Source organism: Balaenoptera physalus, assembly GCF_965194825.1.
Source record: "Balaenoptera physalus genome assembly, chromosome: 4".
Taxonomy (NCBI): Eukaryota; Metazoa; Chordata; class Mammalia; order Artiodactyla; family Balaenopteridae; genus Balaenoptera; species Balaenoptera physalus.
The window spans coordinates 41970694-41998131 of NC_138891.1; the positions used below are offsets into that span (position 1 = coordinate 41970694).

Sequence of the window (27438 nt, forward strand, 5' to 3'; positions counted from 1 at the left end):
GAGAGGCCAGGGAACGGAAGAATTGATTTCAGGATGTTAAATCACTGAGAATAATGACAAGAATAGTGGTGGAGACAGACACAGTTACCCAGGTGCTAAAATACTATTCATTGAACAAGGAAAAAAGCAGAGATCTGTAGACGACTACAAAAAGGCAGAGTAGATAACAGTTTGATCTCACAAGACTTATCTCAAAGGGACTAAGGGATTGTAGAGAGGAAAGGGGAAGACAATCAGTTGTGCAGAAACACTAATGAGAAACAAGGCCCTCTGACACATGGGAGTCTGGAAGGCAAAACAGCCTCCATTTGAAACAGCCAAGAGGAAAGCAGTTTCCTTAGGAAACAACCAGATTTAAGTTAGACTGTGAAGTTAAAGGGTAAAACTATGAAGTTTTAGAGTAAAGGTTGAGAACACAGATTTGGCCAATGACATACTGTCAGTTCCAAAAGGTAGAGTAGTAGGATTTAAATGGTGAAGAGCTAAGAGTTTGGGACAGATGGTGGGAGATGGTAAAAACAGCCAGCTGTCCTCTTTCATTCATCCCTACATCTGTGGTAGAAGAATCTGAATTTTTGCTGCATACCTGGCCATCCAGAATAAGATTACATTTCTCAACTGCCCTTGAAACTGGGTGTAGCCACATAGGACATTAACAATTCTTAAACCCAATGGGGATATTACAACACCATCAACCTCGTGGCCCAATCTGGAACTTATATCTTGAGGGGGGTAGATAACTCTACCCAACAGTATTGGTTACCCACAGTGGTAATATGAAAAGTAAATGAGTTACCTCTTATAAAATCCACATTACTACCTCTTATAAAAGTTATATAAATCAGCATTATTGGCAAATAAAAACTTGGAAAATAAGAGTAACCCTCTCCCTGTCATGCCATCAAGACCATATATAATGCAGCAACAAGATAAAAGGAACCAAGATTCTTGACCTTGTAGAGAGTCCTATCAGTCCTATTTAGCCTCTTAAGTGATAGAAAATAAAGTTTTATCGTGTTTAAGTTACTGTCATCAACAGCTAAACCTAATAATGAACTAATGCAGGGAATTAAGAGTCTCGAATGTGGAGACGGAGGTAAACAGGGTTGTAAGGTATGATGGAATAGTCCCAATGATCGAATACAGGAAGGTGTATAATCAATTTAAATTGTAGCCTTCTTCCTGGAACTGTTGTCTTAGGTGGTTTGTAGTGTTGATGAAGAGTTTTATAAGACAGGAAAGGGCAGTCTTGCTAGGACCACATGTAACTCTGTGGGAATTCCTTTTCAATCCTGCTAATAAGGTTGTTAGGATTTACTTTAATAGGCAGTTTAGGGAGGGAAAGGAATTGCAGAGTTATAGAGGGAATAAATATCCCCAGCCTTTTCTCCTAATTTCCCTAACCTTAAACTGTGCACTCATCCTTGTACCTCTGCTGTATCTGTACTCACTGCCATGGTGATCTCACCCAGTTTCATGGCTTAATATGTTTAAATTTACTGACTACCTAGTGACAACTCCCAATTTCATATCTCCAGTTCAGACCTCTGCACTGAATCCCAGACTTTTATAGCTAACTGATTATTTGACAACTGTTTGAATGTGTGACATCTCAAACTTAAGATCCAAATCAAACCCCTGATCTTTCCTCCAACTTTGCTCCTCCCACAGCCTTACCCATCTCAGTAAATGGCAATTCCATCCTTCCAGTTGCACAGGCCAAAAACCTTGGAATCATCACTGACTCTTCTCTCACATTCCAAATCCAATTTGTAAAAAACAAAACCTGTATGTATGATCTATCTTCAAAATACCTGATTTTCATGACCCCCATTACTATGGCCCCAGTCCAAGGTGCCATCATCTGTTACCCTGAACTATAATAGCCTCCTAGTTGACCTCCTAACCCCTCACAGTCTATGCTCACCATAGCAGCCAAAGTGACTTTTAAAATAGGTCATGGTGCTTCTCCACTCAAAACTCTCCAATGGCTTCCTGTCTCACTCAGAGTTAAAACAAAGGTGTTTTTTTGTTTTGTTTTGTTTTGTTTTGGCTGCATTGGGTCTTCATTGCTGCGCACAGGTTTTCTCTAGTTGCAGCGAGCAGGGGCTACTCTTCACTGCGGTTTGCAGGCTTCTCATTGCGGTGGATTCTCTTGTTGCAGAGCACAGGCTCTAGGCACGCAGGCTTCAGTAGTTGTGGCACACAGGCTCAGTAGTTGTGGCTGGCAGGCTCTAGAGTGCAGGCTCAGTAGCTGTGGCACACGGGCTTAGTTGCTCCATGGCATGTGGAATCTTCCCAGACCAGGGCTTGAACCCATGTCCCCTGCATTGGCAGGCAGATTCTTAACCACTGCACCACCAGGGAAGTCCCTGAAACAAAGGTCTTACAATGGTGTTCAAAGCCTTTATTGATCTGGACTCCTATCGTGATGGTTAATCTTATGTGTCAGCTTGGCTGCAAGATGGTGCCGTTATTTGGGCAAACACAAGACTAAACGTTACTATGAAACTATTTTTTAGAGGTGATTAACACCGACAATCAGTTGACGTAAGTAAAGCAGATTACCCTGCATAATTTGGGTGGGCCTCGTCCAATCAGTTGAAGGCCTTAAGAGCAAAAACCAAGATTTCCCAAAGAAGAAGGAATTCTGCTGCCAGACCACAACACAGAAATTTTGCCCGAGTTTCTAGCCCTAAGACTAATGACTTCAACATTAACTCTTCTTTCTCTGGAGAGCCCTAATAGACAACATCATTTCTCTGACCTCATCTCCTGTTTCCTCTCTCTTTTCACTCAAACTGCTCCAGGCACACTAGGCTCTGCATTTTTCTTCTTACATACTATGTAAGAAGCATGTTTGGGGGCAAAGGAGAAGGAACCAGTGGATAGGGATCGATTGGCAATACTATAGAAACAGAAGATAACTAAGACAGCATGGTCCCCTATGAAGTCATTTGATCAAGGACACTGATAATGGGGTACTTCTTTTTGTAAACACTTATAAATTGACAGTTCACAGAAACATAAATACAGATGGTCAGTGGGCAATCAAAAACATGAAATAAGGCACAGTCTCAATTTTAATTAAAGAAATGAAAATGAAAACAACTAGATACCATTTTTCTGTTGTCAAAGTGGCCAAATGCAAAAACCCAGCCAGAACCCAGCCCTGGCATACAGAGAAACAGTTAGTCACATACATTATTGAAGAGCAGGAAAACTGGTGCTAACGGTCATTGATTCTTTTGTTCCCCCCACCACCAACACTTTTGACTACATTTTCTACCTTTGGGGAATTTCCTACCTTATAAATAAAAAACAAATTATTTCCTCTCTAGCCCTCCTTACAGCTAGGACATAGGCAAATTACCTAGGCTTTGCCAATCTGACACACCTGTGTCGTATTTTGAGTTAGAAGCTACTGATTCAAAGGAAGTATATATAAGGAACCTACCCTGGGAGGAATTCCTAGTCATAGGAATTTGTCATATACATATAAATGTACATCAAGATACATATACAAACTATACAAGCCTGTTTATTACAGAACTCTATACAGTACTATCAAAAACTAGAAATTTAAATATTCATCATAGACTACACACGCATGTTCCAGATATAAGTATTTATAACATGGAACAGAATTAGAACCAAGAAAATAGAATTAAGAATTACTGTTAAGAATTAGACTTAACGTTATGCTAAATGAAAGAAGTCAGTCACAAAAGGGCAGATACTATATAATTTCCCTTATATGAAGTATCTAAAGTAGTCAAATTCATAGATACAAAAAGTAGAATGGTGGTTGCCTGGGGGGAAGGAAGAAAGGGGAGTTTCTATCTAATGGGTAAAGAGATTCAGTTCTGCAAGATGAAAAGAGTTCTGCAGATGGATGGAGGTGACAGTAGCACAACAATATGAACGTACTTAATGCCACTGAACTGTACACTTAAAAGTTGTTAAGATGGTTTACAAAAAAAGAAAAAAGAAATGAATTAGATTTAAGAAATAAAACTAAAACGTAAAAGCACTAACAAAATGAGAAAAATTTTAGGCAGGAAAGAGGGAAGGTATGACTTGTCAGCAAGAATGTACCTATAGATAAGAGGTAGCAGAAAGCCTAGGAAGTAAACAAGAATGTGTAGGAGAGATAAGAAATCCAAGAGCTAGATCACAAGTGCATTTATACCGAGTTCTGTTTGGGTCATTTGCATATTGGCTAACCCTTGGGTGTTGATATTAACAGTTGAAATTAATGGTTTGCTGATGACTACCCAAGGCCCTATTTTTAAAAGTACAATTTTTATCAACAGTTTTCCAAATTGATAGCTCTGATTAGACTCCTATGTCTCTTTTCCAGTAAAGAGAGGAGGGAGAGAGAAGCAGATCTTTTATTCAGATTGGTCCCATCATAAAACCACTTGTAGACTGGAGCTGAGATCTCTTATACGGCAGGGAAGGCAGAGGCAGGTTCACCATTTCCAGGGACAAGTTAATCAACACCTAACAAGCAATGGAACAGGCTTACGAATGGCAGTATAGTTCACTTACTAAAGATCTCCAACCTCCACGCCACTCCACTTCCTGTGGGTATCTGAAGTGTATGTATTGATATATGCAGTGGTATTTACATTTCCTTGCAATTTTAGCTATAATTAGAGCTAGCTCTTGCCAACCGTACTTTAATATTATTCACATTGGTTATATTTATAATCCTTTTGCAGGATGGCCTAATAAATTCTAGCCAATAAACCATGTGATTCACAAATTTAAAAATAAGTAGTCATCTTTAATTCATCCTTTTAATTCATCAACTAGCATAGAAAAAATCACATTCAACTGATAAACTAGAGTGCTGTGCAACTATTTAAAAAACGAGATGAATCTATATGTATTGATACAGAAAGATGTCTATAATATGTTAAATGACAAAAACAAAGTATACAGCAGTATTATATAACTCAATCCTTTTTGTGTTAAAAAAAAGGGAGGGATATATATTCAAGTTAGTGGATACTAAAACATTTTTCTCGGAAGATATGCAAGACACTTAACGGAGACCTTCATGAGGTTAGGGACACTGGGGTGAGAAGGGACTCTTTTAATTTTCATTTTATATGTTTTTATACAGTTTGAAGTTTTTATCCTGTTCATAATATTTTACCTATACATTTATATTTTTAATATAGAATTATCTGAATGATAGGATTATGGCCCAAATTTGCTTTCTTCTTTATGCATTTCTGCATTAAAAAAAAAAACCTAATAAACGTTATTTTTTCATAAGATCACCATTCTCATTCTCTTTGCACTTTCCATTGCATTTGACCCACTTCTTACTGAAACTCTCACCTAGAGATCTTCCAAATACTGCACTCCGTTTTCTTCTGTATACAAAATGGGGTTAATAATGCCTACCTCACAGGTTGGTTATGATGATTAAATGCGATAAAGTAGACATGAGGTTAAAAAAAAAAAGGCATCTTACAAATGTCCAGTAGAGTGTCTGAAACATAGTAAGAACTTAATAATTGTTAGCTATTTATAGTGAAAATTGGTGTCTTTGTCACCCTGCATATATTCACTCTTTTCCTAGCTACAAAGAATTTCTTCTTGGAGCACCACTTCCTCACTCTTAGCCCATATGGCTTTAATGGAGCTAGCATGAGACTTAGGCTTAAGTCAATTAGAGATCTCCAATAGAAACTTTTATTTAACTAAAAGATGGGGAAGAAAGACACTTCTTAACCCCTAGGTCTTTAAGTTTAGGAAATTTGAGGCTAGAGTTACTGTAACACCTTACCATGGCAAGGGGAGAGCCTGGAGGTGTCAGAGACCACTATGTGAAGCCTGAGAATAATGCCAAGACAAGGAAATGCAAAGCAGAACAAAGAAAGAAACACAATCCTAGTGTCTTTGTTTGAACACCGAACCCAGTTATACTCACCTAACTTCTTGGTTATGGAAGCTAATTTTTTTTTTTCTCAAGACAATTTGGATTGGATTTTCTGTCACTTGTAATCTACAAAGTCCGGATTTTCTGTCACTTGTAATCTACAAAGTCCTATCTGAGACATTACTATAATTATTTCTTCTTCCTATATTCTAAGAATGTACATTCTCTAGTGCTATCCTCTCTCTACTCACAACCTTAAAAATCTAATCTATTTTTAGTTTCCCAACTATTCTTGTAACTCTATCCCACCTTATTTTCTCTCCTGAACTATATTCTCCACCTCTAATGCCCACTGTATATACCTTTCCTAATCTCAACCTATATGAATAAAAACAAACTCATTTTTCAAAACAGTCCATCCCCCAAAACTGCTCCATTTCCTCACTTCCCATTTTTTTCTATGTTAAGATAGGTGAGAGTTTCAACAAGCCTAGTGTTCTAGGGGGCTTATATTATCAAGAGGAATATTCATTACTCTCTCTCTTGTCTCTATATCCAATTTATTCATCTTGAACAATATTCTCTAAGTATTTATACATTACTTACATAAATTCATGTTTATTCATTTTGATTTATTATTTAATGTCTAATTAATCCAAATATTTACAATTAATTATAAACTTTGTTAATATTTTAAACATTTACCCACAAATCTAATTTCAGACTTTATGAAATGCTGTAACCACATTAGAAGGTAGACAAAACACATATTATTATAATGATGACAAAATCTAACTATGCACTTAAAGAATTGCAAATGTTAATTTTAATTCTATTCCAATTTTTCCCCTTGAACTTATTCTTATTTCTTCCTGTGGGGTACAACTTTTTGAAATATAAAAAGTAAGCGTTCTCTTCTCAGCCTGCCTGAAATTATAGATAATGGTTGTTAGTAGATGATTTTTGACGAGAGAGATGAGACTTGGTTATACTTTCCAGGATCACTGTAACCTAGTCCATCCCAATTGGACCAGCTTCTTTTTATCCAAAGTACTGGCAGGGATCAATCAAGTATTTATTTCTTGTGATCCTAATCTCTTCTCAAATCACTTCTTCACTTTTTCTGAGTGTCCTACTTTCACTCTAGATTTGTCTCCACTGTAGCTGTTTGTTATGAATGTCTTTCCTATGTTATACAACCTGGTTTAAGCCTGTTTAAAAAATATTTATTCTGAGTGGAGCATGGTTAGGTTCAACTAAATCTAAAGCTATTGGTCAATTTATTGATTTACTGAAATTACATGTCTTATCAGTCACTAAGACCAATCATTATTTACAGCAACCATCAAAGGCAGTAAAACTAGGATTTATTTGTGACTTATCTTTCTTATCCCCACATCACTAATCCAGGGATTCACAAAAAATAGAATCTGACTAACTTTAAGGGTTCAGACTCTTAACCATTAAAATCTACAAAAGCTATAGATTTTACCCCAAAATGTGTCCAGATTTTTACCTTTCTACTGCATAGGCACCTCCTACATGGAGGACTGGACAGTAATAATCTAACTAAGCCGTGCCTGATCTCAGTCTCTTTCCCTTTCTACACATCCCACATAACTACTGTTAATATTTTTTTTTACCAAGTCATTCCTTAGCTCAAAATTTTTCTAGTATTTTGAAAACATCCTTGACCTGGCTTTCAAAACCCTTCATAAACTAATCTTCTAACTTGACATCCCATTATTCATCCTTAGCACATACCCTAATAAGGTCAACGTCATAAACACAGCAGTACCAAATGCATATAGTGTGTGTGCTAGACAATCATAAACAATCCTATGAGGTAGGTATTATATGCTGGTTTTATAATAAACAATCTCAGAGATTGATAAATTGAGTAAACTATCTAAGCATGTAGCTAAAAAAATGATGAGATTTGGGATTCTTGTTATCTGTAACATCTTTCTACTACATCATGCTGTCTCCCATATACATAACTCAATTTGGTCTAGTCTTTGCTTTTTTCATATTTTAATATCTCTCCAACTCAGTTTTAATAGTGTTTTACAGACTGCAAAATTCCAAAAGATTCCAGATGTTTTCAAAGAGAACTGATTGCTACATTTTCTGGTACACCTACCAGCCAATTTTTTTTTTCCACTGAGCTTTATTGTCTGTAGTTTGTCTTATGAAAACAATAATTTTTTCAACTTCAAATATAAAGGTATATTACAATATCAAGTCAATGTTTATTCAAATCACACCAGTCTCCCAACCTCACCAAATTCTTACACTTGAGGGGAGTGTCCTCCACACCTCCTCTTGAGAAACACTGAACCTGAATATGCTCCTCAGGGCAAGAGTCATACTTACTTACTTAGAATGACAATGTAAATTCATTCATAAAGCAGATTTATTGGTCCTTGAGTAAGCCAAGTCCTAAGTATGCAAAAGTTAAAAGGGGGAATAAAAGAGGCTCCCAGTTCTCAATGTCAAGTACTTAAGAGCCGCTGAATAAATGCTTGTTGGACATAGTCAAATCAATTAATGGTTAACATCGTTGAGGGATTAGGACCACGTTTGAGAACCTGATCAAACTTCTGGGAACACCAACTCCCCAGAAAAATTCACAAGCACACAGAATTTTGTATACGATTTCGAGGTCGGGGGACGGGGCGGGGGTGGTAAGTGGAGAAGAGGTGGTATGAACTCCTCTGAAGCCCAATCACCTACCACCAGATCCACAAACTCCTGCTTAAAAACCTACTAACAAAACTAGATTCTCTGGGAACAGGAATACTTGCTTAATAATCCTGATTATGCCTAACAGTGCAATGTATACAAAAGCTACTTAAGAAATATTTGCTGAGCAATAATTTTCTCATACCCAGACACCAGCAAATCGTTTCTTCCATTACAGAGTCTTTCAGCCAAATGATTTTAAAAACGCGAAACCCCCTTTCACTAGTGACATTAATGACCTAACACCAATAATTCGAAATCATTATTTTGCTTTTCACTACACGATCATTCACCAATCCAGGTCTTCTCTTCTCCTTGTTGCCCCTCTACTCCCTCCAAACTCAGGTCTTCCTCCTTTTCATCCCAAAAGCTACGTCCAGAGCCGCACCGCCCCCAGGGAGACGGAAAATAACTGATGCTCCACTCCGCACACACCCTCATAGCAGGGAAGGTGGATCCAGTAATGGCTACAACTTCCAAACCCTTTCCTCACCTCTCGCCTAGAGGTAAAGAGATTTACCTTAAGTGCCAGGAAAGCGGTGGCGATCGTACTCACAGAAGTGGGACCAGTTACCAAGAAGCCTCGGACCTCCCTGTCACCATAGCGACTCCTAAGAGCTAAGCTCACTCCCTCTTCCCGCGATATTTCCCTGCCGGGCGTCACCCGAGCAGGCCCTAGACCCCGCCCCTCAGCGAGCTCGCCCTCTCCTTAAGGGGCGTCATTGGACGACTGAGCCTTGCCTTTAGCTGTGGGCGGAACCCCACTCTATTTTTTTTATATTTTTCAAAATTCTCAAGGTTTTTTAAAACATATTTTTTATAAGAGTGCTATTGCCGTAGGCCCACGGGAAACATTGTTTCGCTTTTCTTTTTCACTTAATAGAAAACGTCCCCTGCCGCCTAGGTCCCGCCAGCAGTTCGCGCATGCGCATAAGCGACCAGAAGATGGCGGCGATAATCGCCGCATTTTTTTCAAATTAGTGGTTCCCAGAAAGCATTGCGCGCATTTGTAACGAATTTCCGTTCGAGTTTGTATTTTAGGCGCCATTTTCGAGTGAAGGACCCGAAGCCGAAACACCGGTAGGAGCGGGGGGTATGCAACCGTTTCCAACCTTGGTCTGAGTGGACTATCCCGCAGGTAAAATACTTCTTTTCCTGATCAGGTTGTCACACTCTTACTTCCTGCCCCGTCCGCGGGCTCCTGGAAAGTAGAGGCCTTGAGTTGGAGCAGCCGAAGTCTAGGCTGAGGCTGCCGCCGGGAGATTTCTCTCGCTGTCACCCCTCCCCCCTCGGCCGCTCCCCGGCAGTCGAGGCTCCCGCGCGCTTCTCCCGGGCGCCACTTCTCTGAGCTACATAAGCGTTGCTCAGGAGACTGGGGGCCCGGGGGGGGTGGTTGGGGGGAGCCTCTCAGCCTCGCGGACCTCTTCTCAGAAATCTCGGTCTTGGTCGGACTCTAGCGGGGCCCCCTGCCCGTCTCACTTCCCGCAAGGGACTAACCACCGGGTCTGAGCCCTTAACTGGTGACCTTTCGTAGTTTATTGTCCAACGGGATTCGGCCGCGGACCCCGGAGGGACAGACCCCTGCCACCTCAAGGCGATTGAACCGGAGCCGGCGCTGCCGGCTTCCGATTTGAAAATCGCGAGTGGTCGGACCCGACCGGACTGTAGAGAGCAGACCTCAAAGACCCCGGGCCGTCCGCTGCGCCGAGGGCTAAATGGCGGGGAGAGGAAAGTGGGCGGCTCGCCGCCAGTTGGGTCTTCGCTGCTCTGGGAAGAGGTGATAGATAGCCCCTCAAACGAACTCTTGTCTCTCAGAATCTATGCGCTTGCATCCGTAGCCCAGATAGCGTGGGAATGTCCGCAAATGCTAGCGTATGGGAATTGCTTCGTTTAGAAATTACATTAGAATAGTCTTTCACACTTATACTGTGGGCGGACGGCGGGGGGCATTAAAAAGTAAAAAGAACCTAAGCAGTTGCTCTATTCTTGCTAGATCCCCAAGCACGTCTAGGTTTTCCCACTTGCTTAGGACTTAAGAAAACGAATCCCGCCTTCTTGGCACTTGAGTTTTTTGTGCCTTCTTTCTCGAGGACCCGCTGGCGTTGAGCGGGGTTTGACGACGGGGCTCTCGAAAACGGGTGGACGGAGTTTTCCCCGAGTGGGACGGGGTGGGGGGCTGAGCCCGTCTCACCGCGGGGCCGGGGTGGGGGAAACGTACCGGCACGGGCCCACGGCCCGACTTGCTCCCGGCTCTCCCTCGGCCCCAGCGACCATGCCCCGTAAAGGCACCCAGCCCTCCACCGCCCGGCGCAGAGAGGAAGGGCCGCCGCAGTCCCCGGACGGCGCCAGCAGCGACGCGGAGCCCGAGCCGCCGCCCGGCCGCGCGGGGAGCCTCGCGCCTGCCACCGCAGGTGAGTAGCCCTTCGCGACGCCGCGGGCAAGCGCGGGGGAGACCCGGGTGCATCCGCGCCCAACCCAGGACTGGCTGGTGTTCTTGGGCGCGGACAAGAGGGGCTGCGGGGTTGACATCTGAAGGTCCGGTAGAGCCGCTCAAGAAAGCGATTTGGCGATTTTCACAGATTAGCCAATGTGCAGTATCGGTGTAACGGTGCCGGAGGGGATGGGGGCGAGTAAATAGCTTCAATTCTGAATTTCTGTTCATTGTCTTCTATTTCCATGGAAATCGACACGGTCAGCCAGGGCTAGTGGACTGTTTTTCAGACAGAGTCAGCCTGACTGTATGTTATAATATGATGAAAAGTTTCTTGACCCTGTAATTTCACCTTCGTGGTCTTAAATTGCTAAGAGAAGATGATAATTTACTCGAAACTACCGTAGCTTTTGTGAGCCCAGGAACTGAATGACATGAAACCCCTGTGACAGTGTCTCTAGAGCTCGCGAGTGTCCAAAGTTAAGGTTCCAGGTTCTCACCGATACGGAGAGAGTTGGATCTAGAGCCTTAGGATTTAACCACCTGTTTAGACAGGGAGCAGGGAATCAAGTGGTTGTGGATTTCCCAGATTTGCGTGACGACGTAGTGTTTCGGCTCCTAAAAGGTATATTTCTATAGAATTTTGTGACTGGCGGCATTTCTTTCAAGAATTTCTTTTTTTATAAAACCAAACCAAAAGATTCTCATCCCCTGTGAGTTTAGGATAATACTATGTTTGAGTGAAAATACAGATTCTTAGGTTTCATAAATAACATCTCTCCAGAGATTAGCAGGCAGTAGTCCTCCGAACTAATTGCACTAATGCAGGCTTTTTTCCCCTTGTTTTCCCTTTCCTTTGACTGACTTAGAGACTCCAAGTGAGGAAATAGATAATAGAAGTTTAGAAGAGATTTTGAATAGCATCCCTCCTCCCCCACCTCCAGCAATGACCAATGAAGCTGGAGCTCCTCGTCTTATGATAACTCATATTGTAAACCAGAACTTCAAATCCTATGCTGGGGAAAAAATTCTGGGACCTTTCCATAAGGTATTTGACCTTCTTAAAATAACCGTTGTAAGGTAATGCGTCTTTATAACAAAATGTTTCAATTTTGTAGTTATTGTATTTATCCTGATTGATTAAAAATACAGTATGTTTCTTACGCTTTTAACAACTGAAATTAGCTTTTGTTTATCTGGTTATTTTTTTGGTACCTTTCTTTATAAAGTTTTCCTCACTGAATAGAATTGGTGGGTTTTATGTTTGAAAGGAGTATTTTCTCTTTATAAGAATGAATTTTGTAAAAAGTCTGAGTTAAAATTAGAATATGGTCTTATTTAAAGTGTTGAAGCTTGTGATATAAGAGACATGATATATGAAAACAGCTATCTTTAACTTTTTTTTTTTTCCTGTTCTTTTTATGCAGCGCTTTTCCTGTATTATTGGGCCAAATGGCAGTGGCAAATCCAATGTTATTGATTCTATGCTTTTTGTGTTTGGCTATCGAGCACAAAAAATAAGATCTAAAAAACTCTCAGTTCTAATACACAATTCTGATGAACACAAGGATATTCAGAGTTGTACTGTAGAAGTTCATTTTCAAAAGATAATTGATAAGGTAAGGGGCTTTGTTTAGTTATTTGCAACTTCAAGTAAGGAACACAAAGGATTTCAATACGTTGCACATTTTATTATTTTTGGCTTAAATTGGCTCGTAAAAATTAGTATATGGTTAAAGCAGAACGAATATTTATTTCATTACCTCCATGACCATATTTTCTTTTTGAGGATTGGTGGTAGTGGCTGTTAAACTTAAAATATTGAAATTTTTAGCCAGGGAAATGAATTATAAGTAGCTCATAATAATGCTTACCTTTTTGGTGTAAAACATTGAGCAGTTTTAGTATCCCGAGTACCAAGTAAGCATTCTTTTACTATAAATTTTGGATTCATTTTTAAAGTTATGTTTTTATTGCTTTCAGATAAGTTACCTAAACTTGAAAATGTTAACAGTTTGACTAACTTTACCATCTCCCTTATTTCAATTCGCATTAAATTTAATGTTAACTAGTAGTCATCTGTGTAGGTGATATGAAAGAGCTTTGCTTCAGTTTGAAGTAAACTACCCTTTTAAAACAGGGAAGGGTAAGGTAACATGTTTGTTTTCTAGAAGAGGAGACAATTATAGGTAAAATGCCTATTTAGATTATTCACGTGGCTCTGTTGGTATTGGGATTTTTTTTCTCTTCTATTTAATAATTAACTTTGGAAATACGTGGTTCAAAAACGACTGACTGGAACCTAAAAATGACGCCCAAGCATCACCAGTAGAAAACTAATTACATAATGAAATGAGGATGTGATTTGGCCTCTAGGTCTTGTTTTGGTTTTGTTTTTTGTTTTTTTTTAATTTTAATATAAACAGCTTTAATTAAATCTACATGGTGGTATATATTTTAATTTTGTTTCTTAGTGCTTTTCTATTGTACAGTTTGGGTTGGAAAGTAGATTGCCAGTAAATCAGATTTGATTCCATTGCTTATTAATTACACTTGATTTGTGTAAATTTTAAAAACCACGATTTCAAAATGACATAGCTTTTAAAGGAAAGCAAGTTTTAATGTTAAAGCAGATTTGCACTTCAGTAGTTGTCAATTCTTTGCAATTTTTTTTACCTTCTAATGACGTATTCTTCACCCAAAAAAGAAAAAGAACTAAGCTGTATCATCCCACTACTATACCTTCCTTCCTTTTTCCTCAAATCATCTCTTGCAGCTTTTTTTTAATGGACTAGTAATGTAATCTGTCAACATGGTTTAATAATTTGGGTGAGTTTGTTTTGGATACAGTGGGATTCTTGTGCCCCTTCATCAATTCTTTTCTCAGTCAAATATGTTTTTAGGCTTGAAGGTGGGGTGTTTTCTTTTTTGTTTGTTTGGTTGCTTTGACTTTTTGGTTTTTGTGATCTATGAGGAAGGAATCAAAGAACTTGAAAAATTATTTCTAATCTTTGCTAAGATTAATTTTAAGAACTATTGTCAGTTTATGTGCATATTCAATTGAAGTTCTTAAGCCATAGAATTGGTTTCAGTATGAAGTGAGTGAAATTTGGAGCAAACCTCTGACTTAATACCAACAATTGTTTTCTGGTTTTGTTTTTCCTCAAAACAGGAAGGGGATGATTATGAAGTAGTTCCTAACAGTAACTTTTATGTATCCAGAACGGCCTACAGAGATAATACTTCTGTTTATCACATAAGTGGGAAGAAGAAAACATTTAAGGATGTTGGAAATCTTCTTCGAAGTCATGGAATTGACTTGGACCATAATAGATTTTTAATCTTACAGGTAAATTTATTAAAGATATTAGAGGTTCTCTCGTTCTTTTTTTTTTTTTTCTCTCTTTTTTCTTTTTTCCTTTTTTTAAAATAAAGTGTAAGGAATTTTTCCCTATTGGATGAATCCTGTATTTTTGAGGCCTTAAAGTACTGTAGCAGCACATCATGGTTTACATACTACAGTCAAGGTGCGAATCATTATTTGCTGCTCTAGAAATTTAAGGAAATTCATTCAGAACTGTAATTTCATCATCATATGCTCATTTTATGTTTGGATGGACTGACATACTTGTTCCGCTCTAGCAGCACGTAAATATTGGCGTAGTAAAATAAATATTAAACACCAATATTATTGTGCTGCTTTAGCGTGACAGGGACATAGCAACTATTTATCATTTCTGTTTGTATTTCTCTTTAAGATAACATTTTAAATGAGATTTGTTATTTTTTAATAGTTCTTTTCCTTTACTTTTGTTCTTGTTTGTCATCTCTACTATTATATACTCGAAAGAAAAAAACTCTATGTACTTGGTGTTTCACAAATTTACCTGAGCACCTAACTGATTTAACTTTTTTTTTTTTTTTTTTAATGCTTAGAATGGTCAATTAAAAGCTTATTCAAGCTCTTTGTTGTGTTTCAAATGGCCTACTTGAACCACTTCTACTGGAAGATCAGAAAGTAACTGATATTTCATTCTTAAGTATCACAGCTTTTAAAGTCTTTCTAAAGGGATATAAAATTAAGTACCTGGTGTTAAGCTGATTTTTATTAGAAACCCTGTATTCTTTATTTGAGTAAAGATATTTTCTACCAGCGTTGCTTGGTAAGAAAAATTCCTTATCTTCTCTATGTCTTACCTTTCAAAAAAGTTCTTAGTGTAAAACATGGCTTTGTCAGACATATTAAAATTCCCTTTTGATTTGAGGCTATCTTCTTTTCCTTTGTCCTACCTACAGTCACCAAGAGCATAATAAGAGGAAAACTATATTGTGATATAGAAATAGCTGCTAATATTCTTTAGTGTCCTGTACTACTGATTTTAAACTAACTTGGGAATTTTGGTTTGATACTAAAAGTTTGATTAGTATGACTGAGTGTTCCCCGTAAGAAACTTATAAAGTGTTAGCCTCTATTTCCATTTTAGTCTATATTCTTCAACTGCTTTTTAAAAAAAATGTTACTTTTAGACGTACATAGTGTATGTAGAAGGTAAAGAAATATTCTGGGATGACTTATGTTAATATCTTCAGTTCATTTGTAATACTTCTATAACCCAAACTTACTTTAAAATGGATATTGGGAAATCATCAGCAGATATATTTCTAAATAAGATTTGAATTTACATAAATGTGGGATTAAATCTGTGTGTGTGTGTGTTAATCAGATTTAACTTTTATGGACTTTTTGTATTCTGGGATTTGATTTGGTTAATTATGGATTAAAGATGCCCCTTTAGAATACTAAATTTGATAGTGATACCATTTTGCAGGAACCTATCATTGTGTTTATCTTATATTTGCTGTTTATTTACTGTCACGCAGGATTAATCAAAGTTTTACACCTGTGCATAGACTCATCAAAATAGGCTGCGTTTTAACCCTTGAAAGGGTGATTTTTTTTCCCTTGATATTGCCTCTCTATACATAATTCAGTAAATAAAGGGAGCTAAATAAAGTAACTTCCCAAAGATGTAAATAAGAGTAGTTTTTAAATTGTAAACTTTATATTAAATATGTGCTTCTTAAGTGCCCAGGATGCTTAAGCCGTTTGTCCTCATAATAATCTCAACCTTTTTATGTTATCTTAACAGTTACGTTGTTTAAATCATTTTTAATACCGAGATAAACTTCCCACGTTAACAAATTGAATTCCATTTGATTAAATTTACAGATAAGAACCTTAGAAACTCACCTGTTAGGAAGAAGAAACAGGGATTGGACTAGATAGAACTAATGATGCCCTATTTAAAAGTTTGAGGGAAAGTGACAGTGGTTTCTATGGATTTTTATTTAGTTCCTTATCAAAATCTTAGACTCCTGCACTAGAGATTTAAAGCATTTGAAGGTAAGTAAGAATGCAATTTTCATTACCTTATCTCCCACTAAATAACATCTTAAAAACTAGCTGTGGTTTGGGAGGCTGGGAACTTGGAGACATCAGAATATCATCATCTAAGACATAAGTGATTACTTTGAATAAAATGTATAGGCTGTTTGGCCAGTGGTAGTGATTAACAACCTAAGTAATATAAATCCAGCTAAAGTGAAAACTTATTTTTAAGACTAAAAAGCACTAAAGTTTAGAAGTCCATAAGGGTAAACTTTTTTTTTTTTTTAAGTATTTATAATGGTATAGTAGGGTCTTCAAGTAGGCATTTCTAGTATTTGAAGTCATTTAAAATTTCATCATTGACTGTATGCTAAGATGCTATAAATGATACAAAAATGGTAGAATTCCGTTTCTTGTCCTTAGAGGCACTTATACACATGCCTTCCAAAAGTGTTAGATTATAATTGGCCGTTATGCTTTTTATGTTTGTACATTTCCCTGTTTATATATACCTTGTTCGGGAGCTGTTGTCCCATTGTTATAACTATCAGTGTAAACAAGTAGGGTTTTGTTAGCTCTGTGTAGCATTTCATGGGTAGCTAGTTTTGTCACAATTTTCAACTTCATATGCTTTTTGTCTTCATATTATAAAATCTAAACTGAGATTTAAAACAAGAACCAAAATTTTTTTCTTATTGTTTAGTAATTTGGTGATTGGATTAACCGAGATCTGAGTTGTTACCTAGTCATCTCTCCCTTTTTCTTTTCAGTATACTCCTTCTAAGCCTGGCATAACATATAAACTTATTTGGATTCTGGTCTTTTAGCCTGTAGAAATAAGTCTGTGCTATATCAAAAGAATTTTAGCTTTATCAATAGTACTTTAGTTATCCAAAAGTGTCTTGTTCAACCGCCTCAACTATATGAAAGAAAATAGGAAACTACCCCTAAGCATCCAAAATAGATATCCGGCAGTCTGCCTCCTAAAGCATTGTCCTTTCTGTTTATGCACTTACTTTAGACAGATACTAACCTCAGTCATTTGGTTTCTTGCCCTCTGTTAGTTCACAAAGAGCAATTAGAATAAAATTTATCAGAATAAGAGAAAGAACAATAACTTACATTACAGTGGAAAATGGAGAAAATAAAAATATTACCAAGGCAAAATAAAATTTCAAAGCCTAGTAAATCTGGGCCATTTAATTTTGATTCAAATGCCCATATTTACCTTAAACCTTCAGGTCTTATTAGGAAAAAAGCTTTGTTATAGCTATATACTATACTTCAGTTGCCTGTGGTTCTTGCTTGCTAAAATTTGGATTCTGTTTCGGTAAAGATAAAAAAGCATCGTACCTATTCATTCCTCTTAGATTTTTAAGGTGTATTCTTGTAAATTAGATTATTGAGGAATGCTATAAATGAATCACAATACCCTGGTTTGCCATCCACTTCAGTAAGTTATGGATTAGGCCTTGGATGTTATAAATATCCTCTTGAAGTATGTTTGCTATTCTTATGTTACGTTAAAAAACCACAGATGGTATTTCCACAGTTGCTTAGTATCTCTGATATAGTGTGAATATAAATTAAAACATAGGAAGTCACTAGTAAACAACAGTGAAAACAATTGTTTAAAACCTTGTTTAGTATGATTAAGCTATAGAAAATAGAAATAACCATGTGGAGTCCTACAAAACTTTGCCAGCTTCAGATGGTAGCATTATAGCAACTTGAAACTTTTTTTTGTCTCATCATGCTACCACTACTTGTGATTTGGAGCTTTGAGTGGTAAGGTGACTTTAAATTCAGGTTGATGCTTTAAAATTATTTCTGAAATGTGTTGAAGGCATTGCCCTAAATTAAAACTATTTTCTATAATTTCACACGGGATAGGTACATTTTCTGAAATATGAGTGGTCCTCTAAGCAGACTGTCAACCCACAGATTATACATGAAATGACACAAAATGGAAAAAGAAGGAAGAAAACAAATAGTAGCAGGTAGTAAGGCAGAGGACATCAAGGAACAGGACCACAAGAAAGGTCCCAGGTTGTCTGTCATTGAAATACCACAACAGTCCTAATTGTCACGTGACAGGTAGAAGCCTAAATGTTCTAATAACCTGTTGATTCAATAGAGCTAATCTGATAATAACTGGTTTTTTTGTTTTTAATGAATACCATATAATAAAATTGAATGTTATATGGGACTTGAGGTGGAACTATGTTGATTCATAAACGTCCTTGTCTTTCACTTGAAAATGTTTTTTTCTACTGGGCAACCTTGTTAGAATGAAAAGAAATCAGAGCTGTATATCCTTCATTTTAATTGGAAAGGGAGGAACAAGTAACCAAAAACAAGCAACCACTATGCTTTATTCAAAGCTAGGCAGTCTCCTAATGGTGGTATTCCATCTCTTCAACAAGTAATTTGGCCAGGAAAAGTGTGATGCCTTTAGGAATATTTTTATCATTCTTACACCAAATCATAACTTCTGGTTATCTGAAAAGTGTATACTTAAATAATACCTTATAGTGATTTGACTCAGACATGTAAGTTCTCTTGGCATGGTTTTTCATTTTTCTTAAGATAAGTGTTCAGATATTCAAATTGAATTAGGTAGAATATTAGACTATCAGGTGTCAGATATTTGGACTGTAAACACTAATACAAAAGAGTTAAACTGACTACCTCCAGATCAGTGATTCTCAGCTGGGGATAGTTTTGCATCCTCACCCCCAGTACATTTAGCATTGTCTGGAGATAGTTTGGGCTGTTACAGCTGGGGGAAGCCTGATGCTGCTGACATCTAGTGGGTAGAGGTCAGAGATGTTATTAAACATGCTGTGATACCCAGCATAGCTCCCCACAACAAAGAGTATTCAGCCCAAAATGTCAGTAATATTGCTGTTGATAAACCCTGTCTAGATAACAACTGAATAAGTCTCTTGGCTTCTTCAGTGGCTGGAGTCCCTGTTGTAATCCAAAGCTTTGGACACTCTTCCAGGCTTAAATCCTGTCTGAAACTTAAAATTGTTGTGAAAATATTTGGAAAGAACTGATAATTGAAAGCAGAATAAAACATTTTATATAAATAGCTATATATTTTAAACACTAATATTTAGTTAAAACTAATACATACATACCCAAGGTTGCAGAGAAATCTAAAAAATAACAGGCTCTTCGGATAACATTTCACTTTGTATTTTATAATCATGTCCTGTTGTCAAAGTACAGAAAAGTGATCATCTGTAAAAAAATGTTTAAAATTATGCCCTTTAATGAGTAGATTTTTTTTTTTTTTTTTACGTGGAATCTTAGTTCCCTAACCAGGGATCGAACCCATGCCCCCTGCAGTGGAAGTGCGGAGCCCTAACCACTGGACCGCCAGGGAAGTCCCTAATGAGTAGATTTTAAAATGAGCTGTTTTATCCTTTCTTTTATCTTTAAATTTTTTTACCTTGTAAAATTATGTTGAGGATTTTGGTAAATATGACGCTTTGTCATTAGCAAGTTTTACCCCAGATTTTTAAGGTTCATTCGTAAATACATATTGTAGATATTTAAATTGAGAAAGACTATATGCTTTTTTTAATATATAATTTTAAAAAATTTTTTTCAGTTTTTGCTATTTTGCAGAAATAGAGGGGTATTTTTTTTTTCTATTTTTCCCTTTTCTTCTGTTGTAATAATAATAGAGTACAAGCAGGCTACTGGTGTGAAGTAGAGTAGCAGCAATTTGCCTGAGCATTGTTCAGACAAAATTTTCTTCCCCATCAAACTAAATGGCTGCTTGGCAGTCAGCCTTGAAAGTTACTGATTGTGGATTTTTTTCTTCTTTTCTCTTTGTAATTAAACTGCATAAATACAAATATATAATGTTAATCTAAGATTTTAATTACAGTTCAAAAGTTGTTGTAATAATGATTGCAAGCAAAAGTTTTCCAATGTTGTATGTACCAGGATCTTTAGTTTCCAGTCAGTTGGATTTCTTCTATTAATATTATTACCATGAGAAATAGTAATATTTCCTTTTTCATTTAATGGTCTTGTTTTTAGAAAGTTACAGCATTAAGTTTGAGACATTCTTACGAAGCCCAGTGCTTGCTGAGGAACTCATAACACCAGGTTTATAGAGAAACCTTAATGATACTAACCATCTTGGGACAGGATTCCTACTACAGTTTAACCATGAAGGGTCTTTTTGAAAATTCTTTGTTTTAGAATAGGAGCTATAATTCTGTTGTTAATAGTTAAAAATGTTGCCACAATGATTTAATTGTAGATTGTATGAATACTTTGCTGAATTTTGCTTAAAACTCTTGAGTATCAGTGGAGAGAACATTTTTACTTTTATCTTATTAAATGTTTTTAAGCCACTGATTTAAATCATTTAGTTGTTCATTACTGTTGGATTTGTTCATTGTTTCTAGTTCTCACTTAAGGTTGATGTAGCTAAACATATGCAATGAGTGTGAAATATTACTTTTTTTAAAGGGTGAAGTTGAACAAATTGCTATGATGAAACCAAAAGGCCAGACTGAACATGATGAGGGTATGCTTGAATATTTAGAAGACATAATTGGTTGTGGACGGCTAAATGAACCTATTAAAGTCTTGTGTCGGAGATTTGAAATATTAAATGAACACAGAGGAGAGAAGGTGAATCTTCTGTAGACTTTAGTTGTATTGTAAACCAGAATGTTTTCTGTATTAACTAATTTTACTGAGCCAGATATTCAAGTTATAGTCATAATTATTCAGGCAAAGTTTAGTGTTTTAGGTTGAATTTTATATTTTTCTTATTGGCTTTTCAGAGGAACATTGTTATATTAATGTAGTTTATATGTTTTTTATCTAATGTTGGCATATTTTAAATTCAGATTGCTCAAATACACTTCATATGAACAATCTCTACACTTTTAACTTTTGTAGTTAAACAGAGTTAAGATGGTGGAAAAGGAAAAGGACGCCTTAGAAGGAGAGAAAAACATAGCCATTGAATTTCTTACCTTGGAAAATGAAATATTTAGAAAAAAGAATCATGTTTGTCAATATTACATGTAAGTACCTTAATTTATCAATTCTTGTATTAGTTTCTGACAGTAAGTCTAAGCCCTTCTCTTTTCCCATATTAGAGAAATGTGAAGACCGAAGTTAAAAAAAATTCTAAAAGTTGTTTTCTGTGATGAATTCATTAAATTAGAGTTGTTTACCATAGTATTGAAGTTGACTTTTAAGTATCCTACTTCAAGTTGGGAGGTGGGTTCACAAGTATTACTATGCTTAATAGTTTTACATATACATTCTTTTGAATTCATATAATAGAAGATCTAATTTTGTTTATATGGAGCCTATTTTGTTCCTAATTCTAGCCTTGACCCTGGCTTGGTTTCCTCCTTCCCTGTCAGTAATCCTAGGTAATTGTTAATTGACTGTGGTTAAGAATACTTTAGAAACAGCTGATTTTACTAAAATAGAGAATTTTAGAAATGGTATTTTAGGATCTCTGATAGCTTTTTTTTTCCTCTCTCTAGTTATGATCTGCAGAAACGAATTGCTGAAATGGAGACTCAAAAGGAAAAAATTCATGAAGATACCAAAGAAATTAATGAGAAGAGCAATATACTGTCAAACGAAATGAAAGCTAAGAATAAAGATGTAAAAGATGTAGAGAAGTAATAATCTTTTGGAAAGTACTAAAAGTATTTAGATTATTTAATTACATTTTATTGCATGTATGTGTGTGTGTCTGTATATAAACTTACTGCCAGCACATGCATGTAATACATTTGCCAGCATATAAAATGGTCTCCTTTTGCAAACAAAAAACTTAATTGACCTACATCTAATTGATGATGATTATCACAGATTAGAGTGCCCAACACTGGTCTTAAAATAATGCAGGATGCTACCCCCTAGTGGCAGAACATAATAACACAAAACATCATAGCAAACATAAGCATTTAACCTGACAGGTTAGTTGTCTTAAAGTTTTCTCATTACCTTTCTCATATCAATCTTCAATGACACCAATATCCCTTACCTATGCAGTTTTCTTTTTTATTGTTTAAAATGAGTTTTGCTTATTTTTTACGGTCAAATTTTTCTATACCTAGACATCATAGTCATTATTTCCAATCCAGCTTAGAAGGACAAAATAACTCCTATAGTCACACATTTTAACAGCTCCCTCAAATATGGGTGGAGGAGAGGGTCAGCTTGAAACAGGATCCTACCTTATAAGAACTTGGGTACATTTATAACCAGGCAAGGTATATAAGGTGGCTTTGAAATATCAGAATATACAAAATAGTGACTGAGAATTTTCTTACTTTGCTAGGAAGCTGAACAAAATTACAAAATTTATTGAGGAGAACAAAGAAAAATTTACAAAACTAGATTTGGAAGATGTTCAAGTTAGGGAAAAATTAAAACATGCTACAAGTAAAGCCAGAAAACTGGAAAAACAACTTCAAAAAGATAAAGAAAAGGTAAGTTATAGGGGGGAAATTCTTAAAATTTCAGGTCTGAATATCACATGTAGTTTTTATTATTTTTCATGAATGTTCTTACCCCATACTACCTAAGAGAATGCGTTGGGATTCTGAATGTTAAGTGTTTCAGGATTTATCTCAACCTGATTTTTCCCCAAAGGGAAATCCTGTATCCATTGACTTCGAGTTTTAGAGCTTATGTTTCTGATATACATTGTTGGCAAAATATTTACCAAATCAGCAATTCTATTTTGGTGACAAAATAATTTTCTTCTTCCTAGAGTGTATGATTTAAAAGGATGTTTTTGGCTACATATCATAGGTTTTTTAAAATAGTACCTTTGTCTGCAGAAATCAAGTTAAGAGTATCAGCAGGAGTTTCCCCTTAAAAAGGAGGGAAGGGGAAGTTCATAATTTACAGCAAGTGGTTGATTAGCTAGACTGAGGTATCAAAAAAAGAAAGATGAGGTTTAGACCAGAATGTCTAACTTGCTAGGAGCCAGACTAATAAATCAATCAATTTGGGGTGTTTCAAACTATATTCATAGTTTAATCAGATATTAATAGATGAGACACATAAAGCCCCTCCCCTCAAAAAATTTTTGTACCGGGCTTCCCTGGTGGCGCAGTGGTTGAGAATCCGCCTGCCAATGCAGGGGACACAGGTTCGAGCCCTGGTCCAGGAAGATCCCACATGCCGTGGAGCAACTAAGCCCGTGTGTCACAGCTACTGAGCCTGCACTTTAGAGCCTGCGTGCTGCAACTACTGAAGCCCACGCGCCTAGAGCCCATGCTCTGCAACAAGAGAAGCCACTACAATGAGAAGCCCGCGCACCACAACAAAGAGTAGCCCCCCGATCGCCACAACTAGAGAAAGCCCACATGCAGCAACAAAGACCCAGTGCAGCCAAAAATAAAATAATAAATGTATTAAAAAAAAAAGTTTTGTACCATATAATTACATGGTAATTATAAGACAGGCTCTGCTTTACCTTGTAAGCATTTTTCCAAATGCATTTGTTCACAAAATACTTTATGCTCAGTACAGTAACACATCTATGTGAATCAGTGTCTGAGGGACACCATTTTTGGAAATGTTTAATTTCTCTGGTAATAGATAATCAGAATAAACAAAATAGCATGGATTTGATAGAAACCCCTGAATTGGGCAGATTAAGCCAAATGTAACTGTAGTAGAGATAATTAGCCTTTAGGCATCAACTGTGGAAAAGTGATTACTACTGGAAGGTATTAATGGAATAAAATATTAGTCCTATGTGGTGACTCTGGAAGGGTAAAGTTGGGAAAGATCTTAGGATTTGAGGGAGACTAGGGGTGTATGGGTAATTTGTGGTAAGTTGTAATGTACTTTGAAGGGTACTTTAGGGAATTCCATGTACTCAGACCATATTCACAGGTGAAGAAGGATAATTACAGCCTACAGTTGGAGCAGAAGGAAGATCTACTGCTCAGCGAGGAAGAATTGTCTTCCATAAGGAATCAGGAATTCGTAGAATTAGTTTTACCATTAGACTGAAAGAACATAGAAATTGCAGCAGATGGTTAAGGAAGTACTTGCTAAAGCTAGCTGCTTCAAACCTAATTACAATGAAAACCGCTAAGATCTAGAAGATCCTGAGAAATGCTTTTAAATAAGCCAAATATTGATGGTGTTGGATAGCCTAAAGGTACGTGCTTCTAGTAACTTTAATTTGTTTTATAATCTTAGGTTGAAGAATTTAAAAGTATACCTGCCAAGAGTGAGAATATCATAACTGAGACAACAACTAGAAACAATGCCCTTGAGAAAGAAAAAGAAAAAGAAGAAGAAAAATTAAAGAAAGTTATGGATAGCCTTAAACAGGAAACACAAGGGCTTCAGAAAGAAAAAGAAGTAAGATTTCTTTATTGGTTGGCATATATTTTGGTGGCTTTTTTTTTTAATCTTGAAGATCGTTTTTATAGTAATATTAAAAAATGAACTGTTAGAAGAAAAAGTTTGGACTTTTAATATCTAACATTCCTAAAAATGGTCAGCCTAGACTCTTTCCCTTTTTTGTTTTTTGCTTTCTCGTTTTAAAAAAAAGTTAACGAGAACTTACAGTGGTAGAAGAAAATACTCATCAAATACTTTGTTTTATGTGCAGTTCTTCGTTACACATTGAATTCATCATCAAATTTTCTTTTTCATCTTCTCTTAAATTATTTTCTTGGTAATTTATTGGTTACTACCTATAAATGCTTGGGACCACACTAACCATAGATGACATCTCCTTTCTTTGCTTCTGTAGCTCTTCTGTAATAGTTTTAAAACCATAACTCATGTGTCAGTTCTTGGCTCAAATCCTAGGTCAATCACTTATATCTCTGAATTTGTTCAGGCTATGTCTCCAAGTTATCTTCCTCAAAATGTGGAAGAAAATATTACCCATCTTGTGAATCTTTGTGAAAATAAAACGTGTGTTTACTTACATAAAGTGCCTAGAAAGTAAGGAATTAATAAATATTAGCTACTACATTATGTTAGCACTTCACTAAAACTAGAGTGTGAGATTATCTCATTGATATGTCTTGTCTCCCCAACAAGAGTATAAGTACAGAGTTTAGCTATCTTTGTTTATATTCACCACAGCCTTTTAGACAACACTGAGCATGTTAAATAGATATTTAATAGATGACAGTAATTGAGTTGAATTGACTTACATTACTTAAGTCAGTTACATAAGACCTTTGTTAATTATACTTCCATGAAATGTTTTGGAGTTTCTTTACAGACTAAATTGATTCTGTTTTGAAATATGGACATGTTCTAATATCATACTGTATTACTGGGCCAGTGCTTTGTATGTGAAATAAAGGGGTTAGGCTTTTGTAAGGGCTTTTCTTGTTCCATTATTCTAATAAGTAGATCCTTTCTACACAGTCAACTACAGTAGTCCAAAATTTCTACTCACTCATCAAATTATGACTTGTGTTGGGGATTACCTCACCTTACCTCTAAAACTTAAAAAGATTTCCAACATAAATATACTTGAGGAAACTTTCTGCTGAGTAGTCCTTATACCTTACCGTTTTAGGTAAGATAATGTGGAAAGACCATGGAATCCAGATTTCAGATCCAAATTTTGGTTCTCTTTCAACCACTCTTTCTTTGTCATTTTAATCTCTAAATTGAGATATTAGATATTAGTATGGTATCTACCTCGTTAAGCTCTTGTGAAATCAGTTGGGAAAAGACTTTATATACCATGAACATTCACAACTAGGCAAAAACTGTTAGTCCATTCCACTTGTGAGATTTATTTCTGTATATTGTGCTTGTAGAATCTATTAAGTTAAATTCAAAATGTATGGTTTCCATTTCAGTTTAGGTTTGAAAACACATATATTTCGGATTTAATGGGGTCTATCATATTTTAACAGAGTCGAGAGAAAGAACTTATGGATTTCAGCAAATCAGTAAATGAAGCACGTTCAAAGATGGATGTAGCCCAATCAGAACTTGATATCTATCTCAGTCGTCATAATACCGCAGTGTCTCAATTAAGTAAGGCCAATGAAGCTCTAATGGCAGCTTCTGAGACTCTCAAAGAAAGGAAAGCTGCAATTGGAGATATAGAGGCAAAACTCCCTCAAACTGAACGTGAACTAAAGGAGGTAAATCTTTTCTTCTGTATTTCATCTGAACATTGTTTATGAACCCTAGTTTTATTTACTTTTATATTTACATACATATATTTTTTTTAATCTCAACATCTTTTGTTTTAATTTATTTTATTTTCGGCTGCGCTGAGTCTTCGTTGCTGCGCATGGGCTTTCTCTAGTTGCAGCGAGTGGGGGCTCCTCTTTGTTGCGGTGCGCGGGCTTCTCATTGCGGTGGCTTCTCTTGTTGCGGAGCACGGGCTCTAGGTGCGTGGGCTTCAGTAGTTGTGGCGCATGGGCTTAGTTGCTCCGTGGCATGTGGGATCTTCCCTGACTAGGGCTCGAACCCGTGTCCCCTGCATTAGCAGGCGGATTCTTAACCACTGCGCCACCAGGGAAGTCCTGATCTCAACATCTTAAGTGACTGGTACATAGACATTTTTGTTGTTATTGTTTAGTGTAATCTTTCCCAAAAGAATGGGGTTAATAGTTCAGTATTCTATCTGATACGAATCGAGACTATCAAGAAGCTGCGTTCTCCCTTCAAGTGTCAAACAACAAATAATATCGCTGCCGCCACCATTATTTCCCGTGGTAAAAATTTAAACAAAAGAAAGTTTTTTGTTTCCCTAAATCTAAGTGTAGACAACTTCGGCAATGGTAAAGGAAAATCACAAATAAGTGTAAGTGTGTGTGTGAACAAATATGCACATCAACTATCTTAGTGTATTTTTTTCTGTTTTTGAATTTATGAATGTAGTTTCTTTGTTGGGACTGCAAGTTGTTAAACTGATCAAGACATCTGGCTTATTAGCTCATCCATGTCCTCTGCTAT

General features: G+C 36.7%; 2 protein-coding genes across 7 annotated transcripts in view; one reads left to right on the plus strand and one right to left on the minus strand.

Annotated features, from left to right (window-relative positions):
* The window catches only part of IFT80 (intraflagellar transport 80), a 116420-nt gene extending 106881 nt beyond the window's left edge, over positions 1-9539 (minus strand). For 3 of the 4 annotated variants that reach the window (XM_082458406.1, XM_082458403.1, XM_082458401.1), the window contains exon 1: positions 9165-9539. The gene's annotated coding sequence lies outside the window, so the exon portion shown is untranslated. The remainder of the gene's footprint in view (positions 1-9164) is intronic. The other variant, XM_082458402.1, reaches the window with a different exon arrangement.
* A 111-nt stretch (positions 9540-9650) lies between these two features.
* SMC4 (structural maintenance of chromosomes 4) overlaps positions 9651-27438 on the plus strand; it is a 34049-nt gene continuing 16261 nt past the window's right edge. The window contains exons 1-11 of one of the 3 annotated variants that reach the window (XM_082458377.1): positions 9651-9782; positions 10912-11055; positions 11945-12123; positions 12503-12694; positions 14248-14424; positions 20962-21126; positions 21400-21527; positions 22002-22142; positions 22808-22958; positions 24691-24855; positions 26385-26618. In XM_082458377.1, the coding sequence (XP_082314503.1) occupies positions 10917-11055; positions 11945-12123; positions 12503-12694; positions 14248-14424; positions 20962-21126; positions 21400-21527; positions 22002-22142; positions 22808-22958; positions 24691-24855; positions 26385-26618 (1671 nt within the window). In that variant the 5' untranslated portion in view covers positions 9651-9782; positions 10912-10916. Of the gene's footprint in view, positions 9783-10826; positions 11056-11944; positions 12124-12502; positions 12695-14247; positions 14425-20961; positions 21127-21399; positions 21528-22001; positions 22143-22807; positions 22959-24690; positions 24856-26384; positions 26619-27438 lie in introns of those variants that run through there. The other 2 variants (XM_082458379.1, XM_082458378.1) reach the window with 2 other exon arrangements.